Source organism: Oryzias latipes, chromosome 18 (genome assembly GCF_002234675.1).
Source record: "Oryzias latipes chromosome 18, ASM223467v1".
Taxonomy (NCBI): Eukaryota; Metazoa; Chordata; class Actinopteri; order Beloniformes; family Adrianichthyidae; genus Oryzias; species Oryzias latipes.
Genome location: NC_019876.2, coordinates 7,287,583 through 7,310,207, shown reverse-complemented (window position 1 = coordinate 7,310,207; position 22,625 = coordinate 7,287,583). Strand labels below are relative to the sequence as shown.

The 22,625-nt window shown below is 35.5% G+C and overlaps 1 protein-coding gene across 1 annotated transcript in view; it reads left to right on the top strand.

The window, feature by feature from the left end:
- Positions 1 to 22,625, top strand: part of LOC101161675 — a 317,233-nt gene that overhangs the window by 231,712 nt on the left and 62,896 nt on the right. The window contains exons 10-24 of the mRNA XM_023965784.1: positions 4,874 to 5,329; positions 7,592 to 7,843; positions 11,077 to 11,331; positions 12,697 to 12,786; positions 13,978 to 14,232; positions 14,653 to 14,907; positions 15,052 to 15,309; positions 16,406 to 16,861; positions 17,112 to 17,363; positions 18,010 to 18,264; positions 18,589 to 19,044; positions 19,253 to 19,504; positions 20,161 to 20,415; positions 21,430 to 21,882; positions 22,092 to 22,343. Coding sequence (XP_023821552.1) covers positions 4,874 to 5,329; positions 7,592 to 7,843; positions 11,077 to 11,331; positions 12,697 to 12,786; positions 13,978 to 14,232; positions 14,653 to 14,907; positions 15,052 to 15,309; positions 16,406 to 16,861; positions 17,112 to 17,363; positions 18,010 to 18,264; positions 18,589 to 19,044; positions 19,253 to 19,504; positions 20,161 to 20,415; positions 21,430 to 21,882; positions 22,092 to 22,343 — 4,452 coding nt within the window. The remainder of the gene's footprint in view (positions 1 to 4,873; positions 5,330 to 7,591; positions 7,844 to 11,076; positions 11,332 to 12,696; positions 12,787 to 13,977; positions 14,233 to 14,652; positions 14,908 to 15,051; positions 15,310 to 16,405; positions 16,862 to 17,111; positions 17,364 to 18,009; positions 18,265 to 18,588; positions 19,045 to 19,252; positions 19,505 to 20,160; positions 20,416 to 21,429; positions 21,883 to 22,091; positions 22,344 to 22,625) is intronic.

Sequence of the window (22,625 nt, the reverse complement as noted above, 5' to 3'; positions counted from 1 at the left end):
AAGAATTCATTCCATCGGCTTCATTTTCATACTCTTCATCTGCAGCTCGCAGTACAGCAAGCTTAGCTGTGTAAGCTTCAGCCTCCAAGTCCAGTTCTTCCTTTTTCCTCTTAATTTGCAGTTCTTGTTCCTCCAGAGCATGTCTTTGTTTTAGTGCGGCCATACGAGCAATCAATGCAGCTTTGTCTGCTTGAGCTTTAATTCTTGAAGATGATGTTCTGCTTGATTTACTTCTCAGACTAGGCTTACTTTCCACATTAGAAATACTGTCATTTGGACCAATGTCATCTTCAGCATTCTTATTTTTAAACACATTTTCCTCATTCACAGAAATCCATGTTGTACCCTCAGAAATACATTCATTATTGAACAACATTTTGGCTTTAAACCACGTTTCATGTTTTTCACATTCATCGGATGGCAATAAACCCAACAAAGATTCATGCATACATGTGGCATCATTACAAACCTCAACAAGTTTATCAAGAGCTATTTGAACCTTTGTTTTATCACCTTTAACCATTAAACTTTGCAGTGATTTCCTAATGTTGCTTGCTTTATTTAATTTCAGTTTTCTGTTATTTTGTAGCTTGTCCAGTTTATCAGCGAGAGCTTTTGCTGTCAGTCTAACCACTCGCTTTTCAGCATGTATTTCACTGCCAGTCAAACTATTAGTTCTGCTCGTGGTGCACGCTGCAGTTCCCACTGTTACGTCTGACGTTGCGTCGCGCGTCTCCATGCCAACGCAGTCTTTTATTCAACAAGTTTTAAAGCGCTTATTGAGCAGTCTCGTCAATCAGTCAACCAATGCATTGGATTTTATGTTCAGTTATGTGTGCACACTTTTTAAATGGCCATTGAAGGTGTAGCGCTACTCATACCTCTGGGTTTTAGAAGTGTTGGGCGCCGAAGCGAAGGCAGAGCTGAAGTTCACGGACTGCTTCAGTTGTCGGCTCTCTTCCTTGTCCAAATCCACGAATTATTCCAAATGTCCACTCCAATATCCCGATCGGATTCCGACAGAATCGTAGGCTGCGCTGGGTCTTGCTGATCTTGTCGCTGTCAGCACTGGGTCCAGCTGGTTCGATCACTGAAACAATCCAGCGATGCTCCGAACTGCCTTCCGAATCCCGAGATTTCCATCAATCCATCCAAAGAAAGGAGAGGTTTTTGACTAATAAATGTAGGAGCTAAAGGCCTAGAAACTATTTAACTAAGTTCTAGCTCCTTTGATACACTGAGATGTGAGACGCCAGAGTTGATTGACGCGCCAAGCGGGCTGTCGTTTCCTTATACGACGAAGAAAAATGAGTCCTTTACTCCGATCAACTTTGCATTACTTTCTTTCTTTTATTAATTTACACTACTGAACGGATTGGACTACTCTTTTGCTTAATTTCCCGCACAAGCGGTCAAAAACCATTTCTCCATCTGGCTCATGCACACCTGTGTGTGGTCAGATCATCAACCAATTTATAATTGACAGCAAAACATGAAAACAGCGACACCCACAGGACATTTTTCTCAATAGGGCTCCTACAACAACAATAACTGAGTGAAGAAAAAATGAAGTTAAATGTATTGCTTTTAAAGTGAAGAAATCAAATGCAAACATCGGCTGTTCTTATTTTCTTTACTTTAAATTACATTTTTGAGATAATGAAATCCAATGAAGTAAAGTTTATGTAATACCTTCTGATGACAACAGAACCTGTAAAACTAGTAATTTCTTCATTTCTCTCCTTTCTCTCTAAATGTAGATCAATATGTTTCATGTGGACAGACCGTTTGTCCTCCAGACCAGGACTGTGTCATCATCAATGGAACAGCTCAGTGTGGTGAAGCCTGTCAACATTACACTGAACTGAATGATAACTGGCTTTCTGAATATAACATAAATGGAAATACATACTGTAGTGGAAGCAACTACTCCCCTGAAGGATGGTATCGCATGTTTGTGGGACAAACCAGCGCTCAGATTCCTGAAACTTGTGTACAAGACAGCAGATGTGGCAATTATCATTGGAAGATGACACAACCTCATCCAACTCAATACAACCAAACTGTAACACGCTCTTTGTGTATTAGACATGGTAGTGACTGCTGCTCCAACACATACTCAGATACTATTAAGGTCAAACTCTGCTATGGAGATTACTATGTCTACAAACTTCAAACACTACCAAGATGCAGCAATGCATATTGTGCAGGTAAAGTTTTGTTAGTAAATGTGTCAGTACCACTTAAAATAAAACTGTGTAATTACATTTCTGTTTTTGTTATACCTAAAAGCTATGAGCACAATTTTGCCATCAATGTCATGCTTGATCTGATACTGGAAAAAACTACATAAAATATTTTTTGATGTCTTGAGGACATTGACATTTGTGTTGGAGACCTCTCCCTATAGTAATACAAAAACGTTTTTAAATTAATACGAGTGCATATCAAAAAAAAATGTTTTTTTCTTTCTGTTTCAGTTCCAAAGCACAGCTTCAGAGCAGCTGGTCAAGATGAAACCAGCATCACTCTACGGTGGAACAAAGTCAACAACAGTGTCAGCTTTGTTCTCCTGTTTAATGGCACAGAAACAAACATCAGTGCTCCAGCTGCAGATGACTCTGTAACTTACACAGTGTCATCTCTGACTGCTGCAACTAAATACACATTCACTCTCTTCTCTGTGTTTGACAATGTCAGAAGCAGTGGAATCAGCATTGATGCAGTCACTGGTATGTATAATGAGTTGATTTGAATTTTAAAAGTTCTTAAAGGCTGAATCTTCCAGAAGAAACATGAAATCTTCCAGGTCCAGCTGCAAAACAACAGCTGAAAGAATTTATTGACTTCCAGCTAAAAATATGTATTTTTCACAACCTGTTTCTAGCTTATCACTCTTTTATCACACCTCCATAATTTTTATTCCAGGGTATAATGATGTAAATAAAATACAAAAACAAATCTTCAAGTACTCCTCCATCATTTGAATGACTATTAAGAAAAGTTGACAGAAACAGTAAATACATACAAATAGTTTTACTACATGTCTTCCAATGAAAAAGAATGAAAAAAGAATAACTAAATTAACAATATATCTAGATAGAAAATGTTCAGCAACTATTTACTATGAGAATTATTGATCAAATCAAACTTTAATTATTAAGCACCTTTCATATAAAAGTAAAACACAAACTGCTTTACATTAAAGCAAAACAAAATAAATAATATAACATTGAGCATGAATATTGAAATAAAAAGGCACAAAATTAAAAATTAAAAAAAAGGGCCCCCTCCCTGTACCTACACACAGCCCCCCACTTCTTTCACACCCACCACCCCCTTACTGATGGGGAAAGACAGTGAGAAATGGATTTGATTAAATTGATGAGAAATCAGGAATAGTAAAATGGACATGAAAACAATAAAAAAATGTCACAAAGTACATTTCTACAAGAAAAAGGACTTAACTTGCTGTCACAGAACCACATTTCCATGCATTGATGACTTGTCCTCTAGACACTAAAGCAGCCTTTAACATCACTTTTCTGGGCAGAGAATAACTTTCACAACTGTCTCATTGAAAAACTTAACAAAGATTCATTAATGCTTTTGTCTTTCAGCTCCTCCAAATGTAAAAACATTCATTTTACTTGGAACAAGTTTCAACAGCATCACTCTGCAGTGGAGTAAAGTGAACAATGCCAGTTATGTCCTGGAGTATAATAATGGACGAAGGATCATTCCTGCATCAGATGGAGATGGACCAGTCACTTACACTGTCTCATCTCTCAGTGCTGGCACTTCATACTATTTCAGTCTCTACTCTGTGTTTGAGAATGCCAGAAGTAATCCAGTGTATCTATATGCTTTTACTGGTAAGATGTTTAACTTCATCAACTTACAAAAAATATGTTTCATTTCAAAAATAGAGCATTACTCTATTATAAAAAAATAAATAAAAATACAAAAAGATATAAAAAAGTAAAACAAATGATTAATCACTTATTGAAAACTGTTCAATTGATTGACTTTTAATGATATTACTTCACTTTCTCCAAAAATTGATAAATTGATTCAAAAATCTTTCCTAATGTAGCATAATTTTGCACATGTTTTTAACTTTTGATACTTGATGAAATTTTGCTAAGAAAATTCCTGAAACAGTGTTGTTTCTACTTTACTGATATAGTATCATGTTTTATTCATATGAATGACTTTTATAAGTAACATAATCTGCATATATTTCAGATGACTGACCTGCATTTGCCATGTTGATTTCTAAAATAGTTATTTTTGCCGTAATACTTAAGTAATTCATCTTTGTCATGTGCTTTATCGATATCTTATGATTCTTAATTCAGTCTGATAAAAGCTAGGAACCGGATATTGATAAATCATGTAATAAAATGGTTATAGTATAACGGGGTGGGATTATATAAGTTCGCTTCCTTCCACTCCCTTTCAAGCAATATTTATTAATATGTCTAATTATCCTAAGTTTGATTAGTTACTGTATGAATGTATAACTGATGATTATATTGCTTTTGTGTATTATTTCTACTTAATTGCTTGAAATAAACCATTTAAAAAAAAAACAAATCCCAATTCCAAAAATATTTTAGGAACTGTCTAAGGAAAATATTGTCCTAAATAGTTTCTAAGTTAAACCTCATTCAATGTTACTTGCTATCTTTTTTCTTAGTCTGCACCTTATAATGATTACTTTTGATTCAATGGTGTGACTTTAGATGATGTTGACTTTAAGATCTGACTAAATTAAAAAACCTGTGTTCCATGTATGATGTAATGCTGAACATTTTTTCATTTAATAATGTCTAAAAGTATTTTCTTTCCTTTTTCTTTTTAAATATAGATCAGCAAAATGTTTCATGTGGACAGACTGTTTGTCCTCCAGACCAGGACTGTGTCATCATCAATGGAACAGCTCAGTGTGGAGAAGCCTGTGAACATTACACTGAACTCAATGATAACTGGCTTTCTCAATATAACATCAATGGAAATTCCTACTGTAGTGGATACTACTACTCTCCTGAAGGCTGGTATCGCATGTTTGTGGGACAAACCAGCGCTCAGATTCCTGAAACTTGTGTACAAGACAGCAGATGCAGCAGTTATAACCGTTTCCAGATGACACAACCTCATCCAACTCAATACAATCAAACTGTAACACGCACTTTGTGTAATAGTCATGGTAGTTACTGCTGCTCCGAAACATCGTCAGACACTATTAAGATCAAACTCTGCTATGGAGATTTCTATGTCTACAAACTTCAAAGACTCCCAGGATGCTACACTGCATATTGTGCAGGTAATGCTGTGTTACTAAGCTGCTTGGTATTTTATTTATAAGAATATTGTTTTACTTGTTCCATGGATAGAAAAATGTAATTAACACAAACTACATTTAATCATCGTCTTCCGTTAATATTTATAATCTTGTATTTTATGTTCAAATAATCATAATGTTAGTTTGCCAAAAGATATGTTAACCTTCCATTACTTTAAGTGGAATTTTTGTTTTTTTTCCTGTTTCAGTTCCAAAGCACAGCTTCAGAGCAGCTGGTCAAGATGAAACCAGCATCACTCTACGGTGGAACAAAGTCAACAACAGTGTCAGCTTTGTTCTCCTGTTTAATGGCACAGAAACAAACATCAGTGCTCCAGCTGCAGATGACTCTGTAACTTACACAGTGTCATCTCTGACTGCTGCAACTAAATACACATTCACTCTCTTCTCTGTGTTTGAGAATGTCAGAAGCAGTGGAGTCAGCATTGATGCGGTCACTGGTATGTATATTGATTTGATTTGAATTTTAAACCTTTTTTTTAATAAGAATTTTCAATTATTTGTGAGATAAAATAGAACTTAGAGGGACGTAAAACCAAAAAAATATGATTTTAACAAATTCTTGCTATTTTGAAGTCTAAAACAAGGGATTGTTTTGTAATAACAAACAGCTGTCTGGAACACAAATTAAAGATATCTGTTGCAACATCTGGATGACCCTTGTTGAGGGATGAACCAAAGCAAAATGGTTCATGCTAACTAAGAATAGTAGCTATGGTTTAATCCTGTCATGTGTGCAGTTTCTAGAAGGTTTCACATGAATCAGGAAGTTCTGTCATATGTTGCTTGTAAAATATGAAACGTTCCTAAAATAAAGACACCATGACTTGTTAGCATTGTTGGATACATTTACATGTGCAGACAACAGCTTGTAGAATATTTAACAACTTTTAGCATCATGTCTTTCTTGAATAATCATTGCAATTACACACATTTTTTATGATTTTAATTAATTTACCAACTTTGTCTTTCAGCTCCTCCAAACCCACAAACATTCATTTTACTTGGAACAAGTTTCAACAGCATCACTCTACAGTGGAGTAAAGTGAACAATGCCAGTTATGTCCTGGAGTATAATAATGGACGAAGGATCATTCCTGCATCAGATGGAGATGGACCAGTCACTTACACTGTCTCATCTCTCAGTGCTGGCACTTATTACTCATTCTATCTCTACTCTGTGTTTGAGAACGCCAGAGGCAGTGAAATGCAACTTCAGGCTGTTACTGGTAAAATATTTCACTTCATAAGTAAAATTATTGATCATATATAAATATAAGACCTACAACAATAACTGAGTGAAGAAAAAATGAAGTTAAATGTATTGCTTTTAAAGTGAAGAAATCAAATGCAAACATCGGCTGTTCTTATTTTCTTTACTTTAAATTACATTTTTGAAATAATCAAATCCAGTGAAGTAAAGTTTATGTAATACCTTCTGATGACAACAGAACCCGTGAAACTAGTAATTTCTTCATTTCTCTCCTTTCTCTCTAAATGTAGATCAATATGTTTCATGTGGACAGACCGTTTGTCCTCCAGACCAGGACTGTGTCATCATCAATGGAACAGCTCAGTGTGGTGAAGCCTGTCAACATTACACTGAACTGAATGATAACTGGCTTTCTGAATATAACATAAATGGAAATACATACTGTAGTGGAAACTACTACTCCCCTGAAGGCTGGTATCGTATGTTTGTGGGACAAACCAGCGCTCAGATTCCTGAAACTTGTGTACAAGACAGCAGATGTGGCAATTATCATTGGAAGATGACACAACCTCATCCAACTCAATACAACCAAACTGTAACACGCTCTTTGTGTATTAGACATGGTAGTGACTGCTGCTCCAACACATACTCAGATACTATTAAGGTCAAACTCTGCTATGGAGATTACTATGTCTACAAACTTCAAACACTACCAAGATGCAGCAATGCATATTGTGCAGGTAAAGTTTTGTTAGTAAATGTGTCAGTACCACTTAAAATAAAACTGTGTAATTATATTTCTGTTTTTGTTATACCTAAAAGCTATGAGCACAATTTTGCCATCAATGTCATGCTTGATCTGATACTGGAAAAAAACTACATAAAATATTTTTTGATGTCTTGAGGACATTGACATTTGTGTTGGAGACATCTCCCTATAGTAATACAAAAACGTTTTTAAATTAATACGAGTGTATATCAAAAAAAAAAGTTCTTTCTGTCTGTTTCAGTTCCAAAGCACAGCTTCAGAGCAGCTGGTCAAGATCAAACCAGCATCACTCTACGGTGGAACAAAGTCAACAACAGTGTCAGCTTTGTTCTCCTGTTTAATGGCACAGAAACAAACATCAGTGCTCCAGCTGCAGATGACTCTGTAACTTACACAGTGTCATCTCTGACTGCTGCAACTAAATACACATTCACTCTCTTCTCTGTGATTGACAATGTCAGAAGCAGTGGAATCAGCATTGATGCAGTCACTGGTATGTATAATGATTTGATTTCTATTATTTTAAAAGCTCTTAAAGGCTGAATCTTCCAGAAGAAACATGAAATCTTCCAGGTCCAGCTGCAAAACAACAGCTGAAAGAATTTATTGACTTCCAGCTAAAAATATGTATTTGTCACAACCTGTTTCTAGCTTATCACTCTTTTATCACACCTCCATAATTTTTATTCCAGGGTATAATGATGTAAATAAAATACAAAAACAAATCTTCAAGTTCTCCTCCATCATTTGAATGACTATTAAGAAAAGTTGACAGAAACAGTAAATACATACAAATAGTTTTACTACATGTCTTCCAATGAAAAAGAATGAAAAAAGAATAACTAAATTAACAATATATCTACATAGAAAATGTTCAGCAACTATTTACTATGAGAATTATTGATTCCTTTACATCAAGAATCATTGATTAAATCAAACTTTAATTATTAAGCACCTTTCATATAAAAGTAAAACACAAACTGCTTTACATTAAAGCAAAACAAAATAAATAATCTAACATTGAGCATGAATATTGAAATAAAAAGGCACAAAATTAAAAATTAAAAAAAAGGGCCCCCTCCCTGTACCTACACACAGCCCCCCACTTCTTTCACACCCACCACCCCCTTACTGATGGGGAAAGACAGTGAGAAATGGATTTGATTAAATTGATGAGAAATCAGGAATAGTAAAATGGACATGAAAATAATAAAAAAATGTCACAAAGTACATTTCTACACCAAAAAAGGCTTACCTTGCTGTCATAGAACCACATTTCCATGCATTGATGACTTGTCTTCTAGACACTAAAGCAGCCTTTAACATCACTTTTCTGGGCAGAGAATAACTTTCACAACTGTCTCATTGAAAAACTTAACAAAGATTCATTAATGCTTTTGTCTTTCAGCTCCTCCAAATGTAAAAACATTCATTTTACTTGGAACAAGTTTCAACAGCATCACTCTGCAGTGGAGTAAAGTGAACAATGCCAGTTATGTCCTGGAGTATAATAATGGACGAAGGATCATTCCTGCATCAGATGGAGATGGACCAGTCACTTACACTGTCTCATCTCTCAGTGCTGGCACTTCATACTATTTCAGTCTCTACTCTGTGTTTGAGAATGCCAGAAGTAATCCAGTGTATCTATATGCTTTTACTGGTAAGATGTTTAACTTCATCAACTTACAAAAAATATGTTTCATTTCAAAAATAGAGCATTACTCTATTATAAAAAAATAAATAAAAATACAAAAAGATATAAAAAAGTAAAACAAATGATTAATCACTTATTGAAAACTGTTCAATTGATTGACTTTTAATGATATTACTTCACTTTCTCCAAAACTTGATAAATTGATTGAAAAATCTTTCCTAATGTAGCATAATTTTGCACATGTTTTTAACTTTTGATACTTGATGAAATTTTGCTAAGAAAATTCCTGAAACAGTGTTGTTTCTACTTTACTGATATAGTACTATGTTTTATTCATATGAATGGCTTTTATAAGTAACATAATTTGCATATATTTCAGATGTTGCATTTGCCATGTTGATTTCTAAAATAGTTATTTTTGCCGTAATACTTAAGTAATTCATCTTTGTCATGTGCTTTATCGATACCTTAGGATTCTTAATTCAGTCTGATAAAAGCTAGGAACCGGATATTGATAAATCATGTAATAAAATGGTTATAGTATAACGGGGTGGGATTATATAAGTTCGCTTCCTTCCACTCCCTTTCAAGCAATATTTATTAATATGTCTAATTATCCTAAGTTTGATTAGTTACTGTATGAATGTATAACTGATGATTATATTGTTTTTGTGTATTATTTCTATTTAATTGCTTGAAATAAACCATTTAAAAAAAAAAAATCCCAATTTCAAAAATATTTTAGGAACTGTCTAAGGAAAATATTGTCCTAAATAGTTTCTAAGTTAAACCTCATTCAATGTTACTTGCTATCTTTTTTCTTAGTCTGCACCTAATAATGATTACTTTTGATTCAATGGTGTGAGTTTAGATGATGTTGACTTTAAGATCTGACTAAATTAAAAAACCTGTGTTCCATGTATGATGTAATGCTGAACATTTTTTCATTTAATAATGTCTAAAAGTGTTTTCTTTCCTTTTTCTTTTTAAATATAGATGACCAATATGTTTCATGTGGACAGACCTTCTGTCCTCCAGGCCAGGACTGTGTCATCATCAATGGAACAGCTCAGTGTGGTGAAGCCTGTCAACATTACACTGAACTGAATGATAACTGGCTTTCTCAATATAACATCAATGGAAATTCATACTGTAGTGGATACTACTACTCTCCTGAAGGCTGGTATCGCATGTTTGTGGGACAAACCAGCGCTCAGATTCCTGAAACTTGTGTACAAGACAGCAGATGTAGCAGTTATAACCGTTTGCAGATGACACAACCTCATCCAACTCAATACAATCAAACTGTAACACGCTCTTTGTGTTATAGTCATGGTAGTTACTGCTGCTCCGAAACATCCTCAGACACTATTAAGGTCAAACTCTGCTATGGAGACTTCTATGTCTACAAACTTCAAAGACTCCCAGGATGCTACACTGCATATTGTGCAGGTAATGTTTTGTTACTAAGCTGCTTGGTATTTTATTTATAAGAATATTGTTTTACTTGTTCCATGGATAGAAAAATGTAATTAACACAAACTACATTTAATCATCGTCTTCCATTAATATTTATAATCTTGTATTTTATGTTCAAATAATCATAATGTTAGTTTGCCAAAAGATATGTTAACCTTCCATTACTTTAAGTGGAATTTTTGTTTTTTTTTCCTGTTTCAGTTCCAAAGCACAGCTTCAGAGCAGCTGGTCAAGATGAAACCAGCATCACTCTACGGTGGAACAAAGTCAACAACAGTGTCAGCTTTGTTCTCCTGTTTAATGGCACAGAAACAAACATCAGTGCTCCAGCTGCAGATGACTCTGTAACTTACACAGTGTCATCTCTGACTGCTGCAACTAAATACACATTCACTCTCTTCTCTGTGATTGACAATGTCACAAGCAGTGGAATCAGCATTGATGCAGTCACTGGTGAGACTTAAACTAACTTTACAAATAACAGAATTATTATATTTGCTCCAATTGTTTTGGCTACTAAAGACGTATTGTGAATAATGTACTGTTCTCAGAATCTTATCTTTCACTCTCATCTTGCTTTTCTTCCTCAGCTCCTCCAAATGCAGAAATGTTCAGTTCAATTGAAAAAAATGACACCAGTGTCACTCTGCAGTGGAGTAAGGCAAAATACAGTGGCTATTTTCTTGATGCTGATTATCAAGACAGGATCTTTGCTGCATCAGATGCTGATGGACCAACAGTCTTTACAGTCTCCCCTCTCTATCCTGCCACTAAATACACATTCACTCTTTTCTCTGTATTTGAGAACACCAGAAGCAGTGGAGTTCAACTGACCGTCATTACCGGTAAGAAAATCTACTTTACCTGCTTGGAAGGTGATCAAAAGATGTCTAACAAATGTTTAATGTGGCTCCTTATTTAGAGCAAGACAACTTGAATCTTTTTATTTCATTGGATCTGTCGTAACTTTCCTCTAAGTCAGGGTTTGGCAAACCTTTTACTCGAGAGTCACAAAGAGTTCTAAAATTTAACTTGAAGGCCGGACCAGGAGCAAAAGCTTAAAGTGTTTGGTAATCCACCTCAAAAGAGAAATAAAACTGAATATGGACAAAAACATGCTTTAACTTTAATTGAAAATTGATATATGTATAAAAAACATCACATTTAGGGGATTTATTTTAGTACTGATTGCACAAATAGGTAAATTTACCTTTCAGGGAAAAGAGCAAACTTAGAGAAATGTTGCGTTTAAGTGGTGTTGGAATGATCGGGAAAATGCCTGTTCAACTGAAAGAAAACACATGAATGTCAAAAACAAAAAAAATCTTAAACCTTACATAAATGCAGAATAACTTTCTTCACATTAACTGGGGTCAATTTATTTGTAGTGCAACTTGTAGTGCAATTTGTTGCTTTAAATTCCTTTTAAAGTACATTAATATCTATTGCACTGTAATTTGTTGGGCCTTTTTTGTTAAAATTTCAACCAAATTGCAAAACAGCCCCCCCACTCGGATAATGCATTTTCATCTGCATAAGCATGGCACTTTATTTGTGTCAAAATTCAAATTGAAAAGCAATCTGTCAAGCTCATCAGGGTGGGGCCTATCACCTTCCCATATTGAATTGTTAATTCAATATAAACTATAAAATGCATTTTGAAATTGCACAATCACATTGCTAATTAATTCAGCAATATCAAAACTCCATCTACCTTCCTCTGACTTAATTCTTCTGCTCATGTGAACCAAATTTAAAACTGCATAATAAACACTACCAAATTTTACCTTCCATATCTTCCATTCACATTGTGCTGTTTGTTTTTTAAACTGGTGTCAGATCTAGTGGTAAAGTATAAGATAACTTTTGTGTAAATTTATTTATGTCCTTGTTTGCATCTGTTTTCTTTCCTCTCCACAATCTACTTCCTGCATTGAAGCATCAGCGCATGATACTTTATTTTTGTTCTCTGATTTGTTGTATTTGGATCCTCACTAGATTTCCTGCATATGAACTACTTTTATTGATCTCTACAGTTGTATCCTAATCTCGGTTTTTATGTTAATAGTTCCAAAGATCTGATCGATTATTTTCCTTTACTTTAGTGTTTTGTTAGTGTTGAGTTCTGTTGAGGCCACTACTAAGTACAACAACGAACTTCTTTAAATGTACTAATTTCATGTATTTTTATTTCTTGCATGCAAACAAAGACCATCGACATCTTCCTTGTGGAGAAACATTTTGTGCTCCTGACCTGAACTGCTTCATTAATAATGGAAGTGCTCAGTGCGTCGACCCCTGTGAGCACTACACTGCACTGAATGACTATAATCCAGCAAACACATACTGTGGTGGAAGTGTTGTCCCAGGAGGCTGGTACAGCTTTTTCTTGGGACAAACCAGAGCTCACATCACTGAAACATGTGAAGACACATGTGGGACGTCTTATTACTTAAAACTGGCAGAACCTCATCCCACTGAGTACAATCAATCTGTAACACTGCCTGTGTGTTATAGCTACACCGATAACTTCTGCTACTATTATTCACATTTCATCAAGGCCAAACTCTGTTACGGAGACTTTTACGTCTACAAACTTTTTGATCTATATTCATGCTATAATCCATATTATAAAGGTCATGTTTTTTCTAATTCATCATCAAACTTGTTTACTTCCTGCTACTATCAATACTGCTGTAATGACATTTAAAGCAAAACTGTATTTTTACAAACTAGGAGAAAAAGCTACACAACCTTGCTTGTGTGTATCATTCCGCCAAGGCTATAAGCAATTTATGAGAACATTATCCCACTCAGTAAAAAAATTTCAAACCAGGATGTACTTCCTGCGAAGGCTGGCATCATTTAACATCTCCACCAAGCTTCTCAGTGTGTTTTATCAAACAGTCATTGAAAGTGCTCTGCTGTACGCTGTGGTGTGCTAGTGCAGCACAAGCAAGAAAAACCTGACCCGATTGTATAAGATCATCAGTAGGGCTAGCTCTATTGTGGGACAGTAAGACGGTCAGGAAGAGCAACTTCAGCAGCAGATTTTTATCCACAGACAGACTTAGAAAGTCTTTTGTCCCACGAGCCATCAGACTGCACACTCTGTGCAACACTCTGTGTTGAGAGTTTTTACTTAGGTTTTTGATTAAGCTGAAATTCTGGGAAACTTGACTTGTTTTTAGGAATTGTCCATATTTGCTTTTATCTTTTTATCCTTTTATCTATTTATTGTGTTTTTATTTGTTTTAGGAATGATTGTGTTTTTAACTGGGGGCAGCTGGCCACTTAGAATTTCCTTCGTGATCATTAAAGTCTATCTGTCTGTCTGTTTATCATTATTTTTAATAATACATTTTTTTTACATTGATTGTGTTTTTAAAGGGTTTAAACTTACTACAAACCTATTTTTAAACAACAGCAAACTTGTAGTTTTTTTTAACACACTATGTTCTAATCTGTGTCTGTTTGTGCTTGTTTTTCAGTTCCTAATCATAGTTTTCGAGTATCAGGACAAACTGAGACCAGCATCACTCTTCAGTGGGATAATGTAAATAACAACAATGTCAGCTTCATCTTAGAGTTTAATGGAACTGAAACAAACATCAGTGCACCAAATGGAGATGGACAAATATTTTACACAATCACATCTCTGACTGCTGGAACTAAATATACATTCACCATCTTCTCTGTGTTTGAGAACGTCAGAGGCAGTCCTATCAAAATGACTGCAGTTACTGGTAAGAAGTCTAATATATGTATTAGACCTGAATAACAACCCTTTAACTAAACCGGGGGGGGGGGGGGGGGGGTTAATGCTGTCATGATCCAGTGACATGTCCAAATATGTAGGAAATTGAACATGCTTGTAGTGGATATAGTTGGTGTATGGTTGGTTTCAAACTTTTCAAAGGAATGAAAAACAGTTTGTTGTTCTAGCATTCTTCTAGAACAGGCAAAAAACATGTGGAACCAAAACAACAGAAGAGGATAAGATTTTGAAAAAGCATTGATGTCTGAAGATGACCGATGGATTTGACATATCTGTATATTTTACTGCCTAAATATTTCTAGTAAAACAATGTTTATACTCAGAAAATATTAAATCTGAAGTATTTAAAGGTAAGTTATGACTTTAACATTGTTTTTTCTTTTTTCAGCTCCTCAAGTTCCACAGAATCTCAGGCAATTAACACAGAATGAGAGCAGCATCACTCTGCAGTGGAACAAAGTGAACAACGTCAGCTTTATTCTTCAGCTTGATGGCACAGAAACCAGCATCACTGCCACAGATGGAGATGGACCAGTAACTTACACATTCTCATCCCTGACGGCTCAGACTAAATACACGGTTATTCTCTTCTCTGTGTTTGAGAACGTCAGAAGCAGCGGACAAAAACTCACAGTGGTCACTGGTAAGAACATAAAGCTTCACATTATAACTGTTTCATCTTCTTAATGTATCTTTTATAAATATCAACATGATTTTTTTATTAACATGTGAAAAAATTAATTTCTGTAATTTGCTTGAGACATCACCATCTTCCTTTCTGTTTCAGCTCCTCCAAATGCCAAAAACTGTAAAGCATCAGGACAAAATGAGTCGAGCATCACTCTGCAGTGGGATAAAGTGAACGCCAATGTCAGCTTTGTTCTTCAGTTTAACGGCACAGAGACAAACATCAGTGCTCCAGCTGGAGATGCAGTGATCCACCACACCGTCTCATCTCTCACTGCTGGAACTAAATACACATTCACTCTGTTCTCTGTGTTTGAGAACGTCAGAAGTACTGGAGTGAACATCACAGCAGCAACCGGTAGGATTTTTAACTTTTTAATTTGTAAAACATGCTAAGAATAGACATGTTTACTTCAAACAATTCTTTAAATCAGGTGTCGGCAACCTAGGGCACGTGGAGAGAAAGACTGTGACTCGCCGGGGTGTGAGAACAATAAGCACTTGATCTGGCGTCTGTATTTTTCGGACTTGAAATAAAAAAATGGGGTTCGAGTGACAATCTCTACTAAAAACCGCCACTTTTCCACATCAGCTTCCCTGAATGGGCAAAAACGTAAAAACATTCAAATTTAAATGCAATAAAAGCGTAATTTCAGAATGAACTTACGTGACGTTACTCAGGCTCTGACTCATAAATTAACAAAAGATGAATAGACCGAAATACTTAAATTGTTTTCATGTTTATGGTTGTGAAGTTCTTAGAAATATTGATGGTATTTAGTTGTGATTTATCCAATCCTGTTGCGGTAGCTATGACATACCAAAAATGCAGTACTTTTTGTTCCAAACAAACATAGTTGGAATACTATTCCAGGAATGACCTATTTTCCTTGTGCAATATTGTTATGAAAGCACTTCTTTGACTTAAAGCCTAAATATATTTTAATAACTATTTGAGATGCTGTTTGTGAATTAACTAACATTTCAGATATTTTTGAATTATGTTTGCATTACATTGTATTAAAGTTAACATTATAGTTGTTGATGGCACAGCTGTTATGGAGAAAATTTTGAATTAGAACTTCATGTCTTAAACTCTGCAAACCCCTGCTTTAAAGGGATAGTAGCCACTTTCTAAATGCAAAAACAGCAAACAGTATTTTGTTTGTAGTCATGGCATCTGGACTGATGAAGCCTTTTGAATGAGTTTCAAAAAAGAAGACTTGATGACCAAACTTTAAGCCCTCAGAACTAAAGTGATTTAATTAAAAATGTGACATCCTGTATTCGTATATTCCATCTACAACAAAGGATTTTGAAAATTACAAAATATTTTTAATTTCTTTAAAGAAAATTGTGTTGAAATTTTGATTCTTTCATTGTGTAGTATAAAAAGAATCTTATGAATAAAGTTATTTGCGTGTCTTTTAATGATTGCTTTCTAACAACAACAGATCAGCCATATTTTCCATGTGGACAGACTGTTTGTCCTCCAGGCCAGGACTGTGTCATCATCAATGGAACAGCTCAGTGTGGTGAAGCCTGTCAACATTACACTGAACTGAATGATAACTGGCTTTCTGACTATAACATCAATGGAAATTCATACTGTAGAGGATACTACTCCTCCCCTAGAGGCTGGTATCGTATGTTTGTGGGACAAACCAGCGCTCAGATTCCTGAAATTTGTGTACAAGACAGCAGATGCAGCAGTTATGGCCGTTACCAGATGACACAACCTCATCCAACTCAATACAATCAAACTGTAACACGCTCTTTGTGTCAAAGTTATGACAGTTCCTGTTGCTCCTACACATCCTCATACAGTATTAAGGTCAAACTCTGCTTTGGAGACTTCTATGTCTACAAACTTCAAAGACTCCCAGGATGCAACATTGCATATTGTGCAGGTAATGTTTTGTTACTCAACTCATCAACGTCTTTGTTAGGATTATTGTTTTAGCAATAGTGTTTCACTTGCTGCAATTGCCGTAAAGTAAATTACCGCTATATACTTTATAGACACACTACAGTTTAACAATCTATTTGGAGTACAATAAAAAACCCTGTTGGAACAATGTGGCTGTGATGAAGCTAACATGAATATGCATCAGGTTATTTTTTTTATTACACATTTAAAGACGTTTCTTTCTGTTTCAGTTCCAAAGCACAGCTTCAGAGCAGCTGGTCAAGATGAAACCAGCATCACGCTACGGTGGAACAAAGTCAACAACAGTGTCAGCTTTGTTCTCCTGTTTAATGGCACAGAAACAAACATCAGTGCTCCAGCTGCAGATGACTCTGTAACTTACACAGTGTCATCTCTGACTGCTGCAACTAAATACACATTCACTCTCTTCTCTGTGATTGACAATGTCAGAAGCAGTGGAATCAGCATTGATGCAGTCACTGGTATGTATAATGAGTTGATTTGTAAAATCTATTAAAAGCTGAATCTTTTGCGAGGAACAAGAGGCCTCACAGCTGCAGAACAACAAACGACAGCATTTATTTTACACATCTAAAAACATGAATTTTAACAACTTGTTCTTCAAACCTTTTTTAATAAGAATGTTCAAGTATTTGTGAAATAAAATATAACTTTTTAGGGACGTAAAACCAAAAAAATGTGTTTTTAACAAATTCTTGCTATTTTGAAGTCTAAAACAAGGGATTGTTTTGTAATAACAAACAGCTGTCTGGAACAAAAATGAAAGATATCTGTTGCAACATCTGGATGACCCTTGTTGAGGGATGAACCAAAGCAAAATGGTTCATGCTAACATAGAATAGTAGCTATTGCTTAATCCTGTCATGTGTGCAGTTTCTAGAAGGTTTCACATGAATCAGGAAGTTCTGTCATATGTTGCTTGTAAAATATGAAACGTTCCTAAAATAAAGACACCTTGACTTGCTAGCATTGTTGCATACATTTACATGTGCAGACAACAGCTTGTAGAATATTATCCAACTTTTAGCATCATGTCTTTCTTGAATAATCATTGCAATTACACACATTTTTTATGATTTTAATTAATTTACCAACTTTGTCTTTCAGCTCCTCCAAATGTAAAAACATTCATTTTACTTGGAACAAGTTTCAACAGCATCACTCTGCAGTGGAGTAAAGTGAACAATGCCAGTTATGTCCTGGAGTATAATAATGGACGGAGGATCATTCCTGCATCAGATGGAGATGGACCAGTCACTTACACTGTCTCATCTCTCAGTGCTGGCACTAGATACTCATTCTATCTCTACTCTGTGTTTGAGAACGCCAGAAGTAATCCAGTGGATTTATATGCTTTTACTGGTAAGATGTTTAACTTCATCAACTTACTAAAAATATGTTGCATTTGAAAAACACCATTTCAGAAATGTTTTAGGAACTGTCTCAGGAAAATATTGTCCTAAATAGTTTCTAAGTTAAACCTCATTCATTGTTACTTGCTATCTTTTTTCTTAGTCTGCACCTAATAATGATTACTTTTGATTCAATAGTGTGACTTTAGATGATGTTGATTTTAAGATCTGACTAAATTAAAAAACCTGTGTTCCGTGTATAATGTAATGCTGAACATTTTTTCATTTAATAATATATAAAAGTATTGTCTTTCCTTTTTCTTTTTAAATATAGATCAGCAAAATGTTTCATGTGGACAGACCTTCTGTCCTCCAGGCCAGGACTGTGTCATCATCAATGGAACAGCTCAGTGTGGTGAAGCCTGTCAACATTACACTGAACTCAATGATAACTGGCTTTCTCAATATAACATATATGGAAACTCATACTGTAGTGGAAGCTACTACTCCCCTGAAGGCTGGTATCGTATGTTTGTGGGACAAACCAGCGCTCAGATTCCTGAAACTTGTGTACAAGACAGCAGATGTAGCAATTATAGCAGTTACCAGATGACACAACCTCATCCAACTCAATACAATCAAACTGTAACACGCCCTTTGTGTTATAGTTATGGTAGTTCCTGTTGCTCTGACACATCCTCATACAGTATTAAGGTCAAACTCTGCTTTGGAGATTTCTATGTCTACGAACTTCAAACACTCCCAGGATGCAACACTGCATATTGTGCAGGTACTGCTGTGTTACTAAGCTGCTTAGTGTTTCATTTCTATGAATAGTGTTTTACTTAGTCCAAGAAAATAAAAATACAAAATAAATTTCTTCATCTCATTTTTATTTTTAAGATTTTTGTATGTTCAAATAATCATAGTGTTAGATTGCAAAAAAATATCTTAACTTTCCATTTCTTTAAGTGTATAATATATTTTTCCTGTTTCAGTTCCAAAGCACAGCTTCAGAGCAGCTGGTCAAGATGAAACCAGCATCACTCTACGGTGGAACAAAGTCAACAACAGTGTCAGCTTTGTTCTCCTGTTTAATGGCACAGAAACAAACATCAGTGCTCCAGCTGCAGATGACTCTGTAACTTACACAGTGTCATCTCTGACTGCTGCAACTAAATACACATTCACTCTCTTCTCTGTGATTGACAATGTCAGAAGCAGTGGAATCAGCATTGATGCAGTCACTGGTATGTATAATGAGTTGATTTGTAAAATCTATTAAAGGCTAAATCTTTTGCATGGAACAGAAGGCCTCACAGCTGCAGAACAACAAACGACAGCATTTATTCTACTGAATCTAAAAAAATGGTTTTAACAATTTGGTCATCAAACTTTATTAAATAAAAATGTTCATTTTTTTGTAAAAATAAAATGGAACTTTAAGCAATGTAAAATGCAAAAAAAAAAGAAGTTTTGACAAATTCTTGCTATTTAAAGTCTAACAACAAACTGCTGTCTGGAACAAAAATTAACTATGAGTATTTATATCTGTCAACCAAATTTTCTCTTGCAAAGTCCAGATGAACCTTGTTGAGGGATGAACCAAAGCAAAATGGTTCATGTTAACATAGAACAGTAGCTATGGCTTAATCCTGTCATGTGTGCAGTTTCTAGAAGGTTTCACATGAATCTCCAGGAGTTCTGTCACATGTTTGTGTGAAATATGAAACTTTCCAAAAATAAAGACACCATGACTTGCTAGCATTGTTTCATACACTTATGCATCCAGACAACAGCTTGTAGAATATTTAACAACTTTTAGCATCATGTCTTTGTTGCAGAATCATTGCAATTACACACATTTTTTTAGGATTTTATTTTATTTACTGACTTTGTCTTTCAGCTCCTCCAAATGTAAAAACATTCAGTTTACTTGGAACAAGTTTCAACAGCATCACTCTGCAGTGGAGTAAAGTGAACAATGCCAGTTATGTCCTGGAGTATAATAATGGACGGAGGATCATTCCTGCATCAGATGGAGATGGACCAGTCACTTACACTGTCTCATCTCTCAGTGCTGGCACTAGATACTCATTCTATCTCTACTCTGTGTTTGAGAACGCCAGAAGTAATCCAGTGTATCTATACGCTTTTACTGGTAAGATGTTTCACTTATAATAATATAAATAAATATGTTGCATTTGAAAAACACCATTTCAGAAATGTTTTTGGAACTGTCCTAGCAAAATATTGTCCTAAATGGTTTATAATTTAAACCTCATTCATTGTTACTTGCTATCTTTTTTCTTAGTCTGCACCTTTTAATGATTACTTTTGATTCAATAATGTGACTTTAGATGATGTTGATTTTAAGATCTGACTAAATCAAAAAACTTGCTTTCCATGTATAATGTAAAGGCCTGTTCACACCTGGACGAATTTCGCCCGCGATTTTCGCCGACGTTTAACGCCTCGTGACTAAACAAATGGCACCAATGTGAGTGTGCACATCGACGCGAAAAAACGTCACGCGTCAAAGCGTCACTTTTTAAAAAACGCCTCGGGTTCGTTTTTTTGGTTCGACGCGCCGCATCGAAATCTATTCGACCAATGAGAATGGCGCTTTTGCACACGTGTCTGGAGCTTCTGCAGTTACAGTAAAACACAACTTGGGGGCGCTCAAACATCAAACTGCCTTTCTGAGCACACTTACCAGCGAAGAAGATAGACGCCAAGTAGTGTCTACACTGCCACGACAAAATAATGACGGACATTTTAAAATATCCCCGAACCAAGCACCAGTTGGAGCTACTGGTGCTTGAAATATTCATGTTATCTTTGTGTGATTCTGACAAGCGCGTAAATACTTGCTCTCTTCTTCTGAGCGAAAAGCATCTTTAAGAAGTGTAAAGTTGCGCAGCGCCACCTTGTGTACAGGAGTATTTCTGTTTTATATTAAGCGCCATCTAATGTCAGGGAATGAAATTGCATGTTCGCTCGGCTCATCGTCAGCAAAAATCGCCTGGGTGTGAACACAAAAAACGTGGCGAAAAACGCTGGCGAATAACGCCTGGCGAATATTCGTCCCGGTGTGTATGGGCCTTTAGGCTGAACATGTTTTCATTTAACAATGTCTAAAAGTATTTTCTTTCCTTTTTCTTTTTAAATATAGATCAGCAAAATGTTTCATGTGGACAGACCTTTTGTCCTCCAGGCCAGGACTGTGTCATCATCAATGGAACAGCTCAGTGTGGAGAAGCCTGTCAACATTACACTGAACTGAATGATAACTGGCTTTCTCAATATAACATATATGGAAATTCATACTGTAGTGGAAGATACTATTCTGCTGAAGGCTGGTATCGCATGTTTGTGGGACAAACCAGCGCTCAGATTCCTGAAACTTGTGTACAAGACAGCAGATGCAGCAGTTCTAGCCATTTGCAGATGACACAACCTCATCCAACTCAATACAATCAAACTGTAACACGCTCTTTGTGTCAAAGTTATGGCAGTTCCTGCTGCACCTACACATCAGACACTATTAAGGTCAAACTCTGCTATGGAGATTTCTATGTCTACAAACTTCAAAGACTCCCAGGATGCAACACTGCATATTGTGCAGGTACTGCTGTGTTACTAAGCTGCTTAGTGTTTCATTTCTATGAATCCATGAGTCCAAGAAAATAAAAAACAAAGACAAAAATAAATTTCTTCATCTCATTATTATTTATAAGATTTTTGTATGTTCAAATAACGATAGTGTTAGATTGCAAAAAAATATGTTAACTTTCCATTTCTTTGAGTGTAAACATTTTTTTTTTCCTGTTTCAGTTCCAAAGCACAGCTTCAGAGCTGCTGGTCAAGATGAAACCAGCATCACTCTACGGTGGAACAAAGTCAACAACAGTGTCAGCTTTGTTCTCCTGTTTAATGGCACAGAAACAAACATCAGTGCTCCAGCTGCAGATGACTCTGTAACTTACACAGTGTCATCTCTGACTGCTGCAACTAAATACACATTCACTCTCTTCTCTGTGATTGACAATGTCAGAAGCAGTGGAATCAGCATTGATGCAGTCACTGGTATGTATAATGAGTTGATTTGTAAAATCTATTAAAGGCTAAATCTTTTGCATGGAACAGAAGGCCTCACAGCTGCAGAACAACAAACGACAGCATTTATTCTACTGAATCTAAAAAAATGGTTTTAACAATTTGGTCATCAAACTTTATTAAATAAAAATGTTCAATTTTTTGTAAAAATAAAATGGAACTTTAAGCAATGTAAAATGCAAAAAAAAAAAAGAAGTTTTGACAAATTCCTGCTATTTAAAGTCTAACAACAAACTGCTGTCTGGAACAAAA